Genomic DNA, 10295 nt, shown 5'->3' on the forward strand with positions numbered 1-10295 from the left:
CACCAAAGGCCCCCGCTAAGAATGCAGGTCAGCAGGAGGAGCTGCAAGGGGAGGAGGGGCGGCCCCAGCCCTGCCCAGACAGGCCCAGCCAGCCCCACAGCTGCCCTCCTGTCCCTGGGGGCAGCGATGGGCTACAGGAGGAAAGGGCTCCCCAGGTTCCTGGGGTCTAAGTTCCGCAGAACCAAGAAGACAAAAGAGGCGCCCCACGGAGTGGGGCCGGCAAGAGGTCACGGGAACATAGGCCTGCCCCTCCTCCTCTGGGGCTTCTAAATCCAGGAGCAAGAGAAAGCAAAGAGCTACTCCCCCAAAACCAGTCTGCTTCCATCTGTAACCCCTAAATCCGGCTGATACCCTCCCATCCCAAAGTGGCCTTAAACTTTGTGACCCCAGATTCTCCCAAACAGGTGATGCGATGAGTCAATGTGGGTACCAGATTTGGCTCCAGGCAACTGGGTTAGGGGTGGAGTGGGGGAAACAGGAATCCCACTAGGGAAGATAATTGTGGCCAAAATGTAGGCTGGGAAGGTGAAAGAACACCCCTTTGGAGCCCGAAACTGCTCTGCTGTCAACCTGCCTAGCTTTGGCCTCTGGACTCATGAGATTTTTTTACTCATTTCACCTGCATCAGGCACCTGAGTAGCAGGCATTGGGCAGCCTGGGAGAGTATGTACAGATGGGCGTTTCTGCACATCCCAGGCCGCCCGGTGGGTCCGGTGAGGGTGCGTTGGTACGCACTGGGTTTGTGTAACTGTGGCGGGCCCTCTAGCTGGGAGTTGCAGTAGGATCCTTCCCTCATACTTTCCAGCTGGGCCGGAGCCCATCAGATATCTTGGCTGCCTTTCATCGCCTCGTCCCTGATAGGATCATCCTGGGTGAAGAAATCGCTGTCAGTCACCCCCGCCTCGCTCACAGCCAGAGGGATCGATCACACCCCCACGGGGGCGGGGTGACCGAGCCAGGAGGCTGGTTCTCCGGGGCAAGGCAGGGAACCGGCGTTCTTGGAAGGGGAGGGCAAAGAGGGGGCTTATATGTGCGGGAGGCAGGAAATATCTAGAACCTTCTCATCCCCAGGGAGGGACAGTTAGCCCAGCTATCAACCCTGAGGGAGCTCCTCCCTCCTCCGGCACCAGCCACCTCCTGGGGAAGGGTCTGACCCTTCCATCAGCTTGGCTCTGCCCCAAACAAAGGGAGGAGAGGCTGCAGCAGGGCTGCGGGATCAAAGGAAGTGTCCACCCCACCCTGCAGCCGGCCTGGTCCTCACTGCTGAGGGACACTGAGTCAAAAATGAAACAAGAGCTGGAAGACAAATGAAGCAATGATGTGGTTGATGACTTTATTATGGCATAAAAAACACAGGCTGTTTCTTCCTCCTCCTCCCCCCCCAAAGGGGGTTCACAGCAGTTAAAGGGAAAAAAAATCCTACATTTCTCCTCTAGGGGGCTGCCTACAAGGGGGTAGACAGCCAAGCAACCTAGATCTATAAAGGAGGGGAGCAGAAGAAAACCCATCCAAAGCCCTCACCCGCACCCTTAGAGCTCAAGGCCTCCATAGGGGGAACATCAGTGTCCCCCCCTGCCGCCCCAACACCCATTCGGGAGTTCCCCTTACAGTGGTCACTGGGGAAGGCTGTCCTGGTGGCACAGGGAGGGGGTGGCTGGTTTCGATGGGTGGAGGAGAAAGGCATCCCACACCCACAGGGCCCTCCCTCTCTCCCCCTGTCTCCACCTGGCCAGGCAACCTGCGGTACTGCCAACTCTCTCCTGCCCCCAACCCTCTCGACAAGGAAAGGGACCTCTGGTTGGCATAGCAAGAGGTAGGGAAAAGAGGGAGCAAAAAGAAAGAACATTACTTCTTAAACTACCCCAGGCCCATGAGTCTCTCAGGGAGAGTCACCCTGTCCCTTCTAAGAAGGGCTCCCTTCTTTGCAAACGCATATTCCTAACCAGACCCCAGACCCACTTCCCATTTAGCTCCCAGTCCTGGGACTGGGCTCCAGCATCCCCAAGGGAGGGAGAGATGCTGTGGGCCTAAGCCCTAGGACTTTGGACGGGGTGAATAAGGTGGGGTCTCTCCAGCTGGAGACCCCAGGCTCAGTAGAGAAACACACACACATGCACACACAGGTACAAACAACATGCACACACACATGCCCTAATATTAAATAAAATACCTTTTGCTTATAACTTAAAAATCAATACACAACTAATCCTTGCATAGGGCTCTGGGTGGAGAAAGAGGGGCAAGGTCAAGGGAGGTCAGAGGGAATCTTAGGGCCTCTACCTCTAGCTTTGGAAAGGGTACTAGTTCCAGATCCTTACCCCTATCAGCTTCCTTCCCTTTGCCTGGCTCCACCCCTGTGAGGCTCTCCCCTCCCCAGTCCCCACCCCAAGATCAAAATCAGGATGTATCTCTAGCATCTAAAGAAGGGGACAAGGACAGCTTCCTGGACATCACCTCAGAAGGCAGACCCCTTCCAGTGGGAGAACACCTCCTTCATATGGAAGGGGAGTTCCCCTGCCCAGAATTGAGATGAGGAGAAAGGAGCCTCCTAACACATACTCTACAGGAGGGCCAAGGCTTGCAGGCAGCAGAGAAAGGGGAGGGGAGAGAAAAGAAAGAGTGGGCCTGAGCTTCTCAGTGAATAGAAGATGGCTGGGCAGGGGCAGAGTCCTCTTCTCTGAGTGGGGACCACTGGAGGTCCCTCTGTTGGGACACCCCACCTACTCCCCCAGGCAACCCAGGTAACCCTTTTCCTTCCATCCCTAAGGGGAAGGCAAATGATGGGGGCGGGGACCCAGGATGAGGAACTACACCAATTCTAGGGTGAGGGCTGGGGCTTCCGGTTGCCTTGAAAACCTAGATCAGGTAACAGAGGGGGAATGTGAACTATACTGAACTTTTTTTTTTTTTCCATAAAAACCATGAGTTAAGGACTGAATCCGAGTTAGAGAGGTAAGGGGTTCATTCCTTCCATTGCCCCACCAAATCCCTTTCTCTCATTTTAGAAGGGGACTTTCTGCCCTCCCCGTCCCAGTCTAGCTCCCTCCTGCACCCCACTGCTCTCCATTCTGGCCTCTTCCCCTCTTCCTTCATGGCTCCATCAGAGTGGGTTTGGAAGGGTTAATCAGGAGGCACATCAAAGGAGTTATTTCTACAGCAACAACCCTCCCAACCAGATAGAGACCCCTCCCTAAGGGGGACCCCTGTCTCCCCTACCCCACCTCAGCTCTCCCTCGGGAAACCATAAGGATAGAAGCACTATAAGGGGGATGAAAGGGACCTGGGCCGCAGGGCGGGTCCGGAGGCACTTTTATGTCCCGGTTCCCAGGCGCTAAGGACGTGTCCGGACAGCTACCCCCAGCGCCCGCGGCGGCCCCACTCCTCTCTGCTCCGGGGACGCGCCGTCTCTTCCAGCAGGTCCCCTCCGCCCTCCAGCCGCGGTAGGGGTACCCCACCCCAACCCCCCAGCCCGGACACAGGAGCGAAGTAGTGAGGAAGGGGAGGACGGAGGGGCATGCGCAGCTCCTCCCAGCCCAGCCAAACACATCTCGTCCAGCCCCAGAGACTAAAGAAAACCCTAGCGCCCGGTCCCCCTGACCCCGCACCACTTTTCCTCCCCCTCAATAAATAACCACCTTCTCCTCTGACCCAAGTCGCCCCCCAAGGGCGTCATGCCGGCGGGGGGGGGGGCGGGGGCGGGGAAATCTCTTCTGATGCCCCCAGGGGAGACCAGCGTGGGGGGGCGGGACGGGAGCAGCTCAGTTGGAGGGAGCCGCGCCGCCCTCGGCCTCCCGCTTGCCTTTGCCCCCGGGGGGCTCCACCGCTCCGCCGGCCTTGCCCTCGCCCGGGGCCGCCCCTGCAGCCTCCTCTTTGGCGCCCTCGTGGGTTTTCATGTGTTTGGCCAGGTGGTCGCTGCGCATGAAGACGCGGCTGCAGACCGCACAGGGGAACTTCTTGGTGCCCGTGTGGGTCTGGAGGTGGCGCTGCAGCTCGTCGGAGCGCGTGAAGCGCTTGCCGCAGAAGAGCCAGTTGCACACGAAGGGGCGGTCGCCGCTGTGCCAGCGCAGGTGCGCCTTCAGGTGCGACGTCTTGGCGTAGGCTTTCCCGCAGCCCGGGATGTGGCAATTGTGCAAATGCTTCTTCTTGCCCCCGTCGGGCCCGCACGGAGCCCCCAGTCGCTCCGCCTCCAGGCAATTGGGGCAGCGGCAGACGGTCTGGCCGGAGCTGCGGGGCACTGAGCGCCGGGAGCCTTTGGGCCGGGCTGCCCCGTCCAGACTGGAATCCAGCCCCTGGGACTCCGGGGCGGCCGCTTCCAAGGCCTTAGCCCCGTCGGGAGGCCCCAGGAGGTGCTGCCCTCCCGCGGCCGGGAGGAGGTGGTGCGGGTGTGGGTGGGGCGGCGGGGCACAAAGCTGGTGGTCTCCGACGTAGCCCCCCAAGCCAGCCTGAAGCGCCCCGGGGTGGCCGGGTGAGGTCAGCGCGCCCTGAGTGTGCGGGAGGTCCATCCAGCTGGTGCCCGGATGAAGGTCCCACCACGAGCCATCCTCAGTGCCTGGGTGAGTTGGCCGGAACCACGATTCGTAATGGTGTGACATGTCCGGCTGCAGGAGCTTGGAAAAGGGTCCCGGGGCCAAGGGACTGTCGCTTTCCAGGTCCTCGCAGGTTACCCGAGAGGAGGCCCCCGGCAGCTCATAGCCCTGTGAGAAGTCCACCTCAGGGCCCAGTGGGAGGCTCTGCAGCTCTCCAGGCTGCAGCGGGGAGGGGTAGTCCCCGGCCTCCGGGCTCGTGTGGCCCTGGTATGTTTGGAGAGGCTGCAGGTCGAGGCGCGGCGGGGAGGCGTGGGGCGCGTCCGTGTGCTGGCTGCCCAGAGAGCCGCAGACAGCGGTTAGCATTGCCGGGATCCGGGGTGGGGTGAGGAACAGGGATGGTCAGGGGCACCTCAGGTGGGACCTAAAGGAGGCAAAGAAGAGGTGAAGTGAGTAAAGTAACCAACTCACTTTTAGTCCTGACCCAGATCCCCTCGAAGTGCTCCTCTGCGGCTGGACAGCAGGTGAAAAAGAGGAACACACCTCTGAGTGGAGACTAAAGACCAGTAAACAGAATTTGGAAGTGCTAGGAAGGGTTGAGAGTGTGAGGGTCTCAGCCAAGGGGGGAAGTTGACCTTCTGCTAGCTGATCCCTCCTACCGGACCCAGCTCATCCTGTGAGTTGGGCTGGTCCCAGGCTGGTGGGTCGGATGCAGCTACAGTACAGTGCTAGAACCATCCCCACCCCGGGTGCCCAGGCCAGCACAAAGAGCGGTGGCATTTACCCCCTGCAGACCGGCCGCCACCCCCAATGGAGGGCCTAGACCCATCTCTGCTGCCCTAGTTTAACTCAGGACACAGATGAGGAGAGGGTGGTGGTCTGTTTCTGGAACTCAAAGCTTGAGGTGACTTGACTTTCCAAAGCCCAAAGCAAGTTCTGAGATATTGGAGAAAGAGACCTCATTCCATCCCTGAGGCATGTTCAGTGAGGAAGAGCATTTCACTGTTCTGTACCATTCGCCTCAGCTCTCTGCCTGCCCGGCTTGCCAGGGCCCCACCAAACCCATGCCTGGCCCCCACCCCTTCCCCTCAGGCAGGGACTTCACCTCCCTGGGGGGCAGCCACAGTGCCAGTTCCCAGAGAAAGTTAAGCCTCCTCTCCTGTCCTGACCCACACAGGCGCCAGCCGGCTGTCTGGAGGCTACCCATGCCCTCCTCCAATCTAGGGGAGACTCAGATGTGAAGCTGAGAGGAGGTCAGCTTCCCCCAAGAAGGGGGCCAGCCAGAGAAGAGCTTACTAACCAGCTCCGGAAGGTAAAATTGTCACCCCGTTAAAGGATACAGAGTGAAAGTGGGGACAGCGAAGGGCAACAAGAAAAACCAGAATCACAGAAACTACGAATTACCCCAAGAGATTATAGAAAGGGGTGCATTCTAGGCATGGATCATTTTTAGGAGTTCTGCAGATGGTTCCCATATGCAGCCAAGTGTTGAGAACCACTGCTTCAGGCCAACCCTCTGATTTTAAAAAAGAGGAAACAGAGGCAGTATTCGGAGAAGTGACTTGAACAGACATTCATTTACTTGTTCAATCAACCGATATGGACTGTATGTACCTCTGTGAACCAGGTCTCTGGACTCCCCGTCTGTTACCCTTTCCCTAAACTGTCAGCAACCTAAAGACATCCACCCCGTTCTTAACCACATTATCTTTCCCTGCCCCGGTGCTTCAAGTGCAGAGTTTGTGTGCCTGGCCTTCTCTGATGGTGGGGGAGGAGGTGCAGTGGGTTAGGTCAGGGGCTTCTTCCCACAGCAGGGCTGACCCTACCACCTTTGGCCCTGGTAGTTTGGGGGCGGGGAGGGGAACTGGGGCGCCTACTCAGGCTCCGGCTGCCTTACCACAAGAAAGGAACAGGGTGAAGCAGCAGGAATGGAGCCTCAGGCCCAGGCGGGGCGGCCCAGAAGGGGCTGGGCGGGAGCAGTGAGGCCTGGGACCCTAATAGCTTTTAGTGTCTGGGAACTGCCCCAGGGACTAGGGGGTGGGGACGCTAACGACCCAGGCTCCAGAGTGGCCTCTCCCGACGCAGACCCAGGGAGTCCAGCCCTGGGATGCAATGGCCTGCCTGCAAGTTTTCGGGACAGCCGGACACACACTCTCGGCTTCCCGCTCCCCAACGCAGGAAGCCGGGTAGAGACACCCTTCTAACCCCCTTCCGCCGTCTCCCTCTCCCGATCACCGGCGCTCAGGTGGTCAGGACTTCCGTACTCCCAGTCCTCAAGGTTCCAGTCCTCCGGTTGTCCCAGTCGCTCCAGTTTCCCCGGTTTTCAGCCTCCTCGGTCCCTCGTCTCGCCCTTCCGCCCAGTTGTCGCTCGGCCGGGACTCTAAGCCCCTCGGATTCTTTAGAACCACCTCCCCCAAGGCCACCGGAGGCTGCGGCGAGTTCGGGGCGCCGAGAGGATCCCCGGAGCGCGCACCCCTCGCCGCCCCGACCCTGGCTCCTACCTCGAGGCTGCGCTCGGGCTCCGGGCACCGCAGGCTGGCGCGCTACCGACGGGCGCTCATGGGCCCTGCGCGCCGGCGGGCTCTCCAGCGGCGAGGGGCAGGAGCCGAAGGCGAGCGCGGGCCGCGACCAGACCCGGCTGCGGGCAGCGGAGGAGGGGCGGAGGGCCGGCGGGAGGGCGGAGGGCGGGCGGGAGCCAGGGAGCGAGCGAGGGAGCGAGCGAGCGAGCGAGGCCAGCTCCGCCCGTGACTCACCCGCGCTCTCTGCCTTCATCCTCTGCCCTGCGCTCCTTTTTCCCCGAGTCCGCGGCCCCGCCCACCTCACCTGCGGCCGCCTTTAACCCTTGCGGGCTCGGCCGGACGGGAGGCCCGCGCTGCCGGGCCGGCGGAGAGGGGGCGGGCTCGCTAACTAGGTCGCCTCCCGCCCCTCCCTCGCTCCTCCCCGGCTCCTCCGCTCCTCGGGCGGGGGTCCTGGGCGGAGCGTTTCCCAGGCTCCGAGACCCGCCCCTCGGGTGCAAAACTGCCCCGGAGCCAGCTGAGTCTGCCGGGGGACGCGGGACTCAGACCCTGGGGGCCTGGAGAAGGGGGCGGGTCCTCGGGGCGATTAGAAGCGTCCCTTGGGCGGCGATTGCTTCCTCCGCGCTCGACCCACCCGCCCGGCCGCGCGGCGCTGCCCCGGGTACCGAGAGGAAAGGGAAACAGGACTGAGCGCCAAGGATGTGTCCGGTCTACCCCAGGCCTAGGCCGTGAGAACTTTGGGCTGCCGCCCTCTTTCACCATTCGCCCCGCGCCGCTTCTCTCCGCCACCACCATCCTCCCCCGGCCTTTTCGCCCCGGCTTTCTGCCTCTTCCTCTCCGGTCACTCGCCTTTTTCGGGTGGCCTCCTCTTCTCCTCTGCCCACTCCCCTGCTCCTCCACTTGCCCTGTTTCCCCCTGCCTGCCCCTGTTCGTCTCCCAGGCCCCCTTCAGGTCTCACTACCCATCTCCCCTTGGGCAGCAACCCCAGCGCGCCCGAAGTCCATCTTTCAAATACGCGACCCCCTCGGTCCGGGAGCTGCTCAGCCTCCGTACGCCCTCCACCTTTGCCCCCTCCTGCGCACCCGGCTCTGAAAGTTGGGGCAGGCGCCAGAATGGCCCTGGGAAGGGACACTTCTGGAAAGAATTGATCGACCCATTGGCCACGATTCTCACCTGAATGTCTAAACCCAAGGTTCCTAAGTTTGGGGAAGAATCTGGGATTCCTTTAAGGAAAACAAATGCCCATACACAATGCACCATTCTGGCAAAATTTCAGGGCGCTCACGGCGCCCACCGAAAAACCTCTCTCCAGGTCCCAGTTGGGGGAGATAGCAAGCGCGGGTGGCGAGAGGAGCTCCTCCTCCTCCTCGCCCGCCTGGCCTGTGCACCCGGGGAGTCCGATGCTCCCTTCCCGATCAGTGCCTCCTCACCGCTGCGCTCACCTCCCGAAGTGACTCCTTTCTTGCGGGGGAATTCTGATCGATTTCCATATATTTTTTTTCTTTGCGCTGTTTGGCTTTCCCTACGCGCTCTGCCATCGGCTTTTTAAATTTCGTTTTTTGTCTTGACAGTCTATCACGCACAGCAGGACCGGAATTAAGGATGATCCAATCTCACCTCTACAGCCTCGATTTCCATCACCATCGCTCTACACGGCTCGAATTTCCGTTGGGGACGTTCTCGAAGTGCCACTACAAAACGACTAAACTGAATCCACAAGCCCCTTGAAAAGCAGCCTTTGCCTGCATAGTTCCCCCCCCCCCCCACCAAACACACACGGTCTTATATCCAGAGTCAATGTCTGATTCGTCGGTTTGTCTCCCTCTTTTCTGAGACTCAATTTCTTCATCTGGGCCACCTGAGTTCAAGTTGGGAGACTTTCCCGGGGCTTAAAGTAATTGCTGTACCTAAAATACTTAGCCCCTGGGTCCCCCGGTAAGCTCACAGTAAAGGGAAGATGTTGTTATAATCATTAAATAAGTGGGGTTCCCAGCAAATGTTTATTGGATTAAGGTATATTCACAAGATCTTTGGACTGGAAGTTGGTGGACCTAAATTCTCGCCCCGGCCCTGGACTTGCTAAGCTGATCTGGTGAGTCAGGTTGCTCTGAGCCTCAGTTTCCCCCTGGGTTAGAATGCAGTTAGAGCAGCTGCCCTGCAGGGTAAAAGACAGGCGCTTGGGAAGCCTGGAGGAGCTGTGGCAATGTCCGGGATTGTACTTTCTGATCAGTGGCATTTCCTTCTTCCGGACACTCAGACCCCAGCGATGTAGGTTCTCAAGCACTGCTCTGGATCTTTGTGGCCACTGCCACATTGACAGCTCTCTATCGACCTGGTTTTATCTCTGTTCACAGCCACATCCAGAACAGAGCCTGTGACTCAGGCCCCTGTGTTAAGTCTGATTTGACCCATAGGCATTCTCTGCCTCCTTCCTCCCTGCAGCCCACTGGCCTCTGGCTATTCCTGAAGCTACTGCTCTTAAGGGATCTAAGCAGGGATCTGAGTCCCCCCCATCCCATTTTTTTTTTTCTAGGCACCAGATTATCTTATCTTCCTGGCTCCTTCTGCTCTTTCCTTGGAAAGCAACAGGGAAAGGGGTCCAGGCCCCGGATGGTAGACTTCCCACCCCGCTTTTATCCCAGGCCCCCTTCAACCCCACCCCGCCCTGACTGGCAGCCACCTAGGGTTCCCAGGAGCAAAGACCCTCCATCTGCCTGTGGTGCCTAATACAGTTGTCTCAGAAAACCCAGCCATCCTGCTTTCCTGTCGTGCCTAGCATTCTGCCTCTGACTCAGGGTGCTATCTTTCTTCCAGGTCCCCCTCTACTTGCCTTCTTCTGATTCCAGTCCTTTCCAATTTTCCACTTGCCAGATGGTTTCCTACTAAACAGTGCCCCTGGTCTGATGTTGACTCGATTGCCAATATCACCACTGCCCAGTATTCTTATGTCTTCTCAAAATTGAGCAATGCTGCCCACCTCATCTCCCACACAAACTGAGATTTTGCCCAGGACTTGGACCATTTCTGGTCTTTCTCCCTCATTTCCCCAAAGGGGTAAATAGATTTTGCCACAAGTGTCCAATCCTGCCACCCCTCTTCTCACACCTCATTTATACTCAGCAATCATTCTGCACCTGGAGCAGGTTAGTCTCCTACTCAAGACCACCATTTATTTACTGAGCATCTACTATGTTCCAGGTACTTTACACAAATATCATGAGGGGCACCTTAGTGCCTCAGTCATTAGGCGTCTGCC

At 59.0% G+C, this 10295-nt stretch overlaps 1 protein-coding gene across 7 annotated transcripts in view; it reads right to left on the reverse strand.

Annotated features, from left to right (window-relative positions):
- Positions 1-1316: 1316 nt before the first annotated feature.
- SP6 (Sp6 transcription factor) overlaps positions 1317-10295 on the reverse strand; it is a 74968-nt gene continuing 65989 nt past the window's right edge. For 6 of the 7 annotated variants that reach the window (XM_081805124.1, XM_081805125.1, XM_081805126.1 and 3 more), the window contains one exon: positions 1317-4947. In XM_081805124.1, the coding sequence (XP_081661250.1) occupies positions 3759-4889 (1131 nt within the window). In that variant the 5' untranslated portion in view covers positions 4890-4947 and the 3' untranslated portion in view covers positions 1317-3758. Of the gene's footprint in view, positions 4948-7024; positions 7132-10295 lie in introns of those variants that run through there. The other variant, XM_031034267.2, reaches the window with a different exon arrangement.

Source organism: Leptonychotes weddellii, chromosome 15, assembly GCF_054177405.1.
Source record: "Leptonychotes weddellii isolate Sample4059 chromosome 15, ASM5417740v2, whole genome shotgun sequence".
In the NCBI taxonomy this organism is placed as follows: domain Eukaryota; kingdom Metazoa; phylum Chordata; class Mammalia; order Carnivora; family Phocidae; genus Leptonychotes; species Leptonychotes weddellii.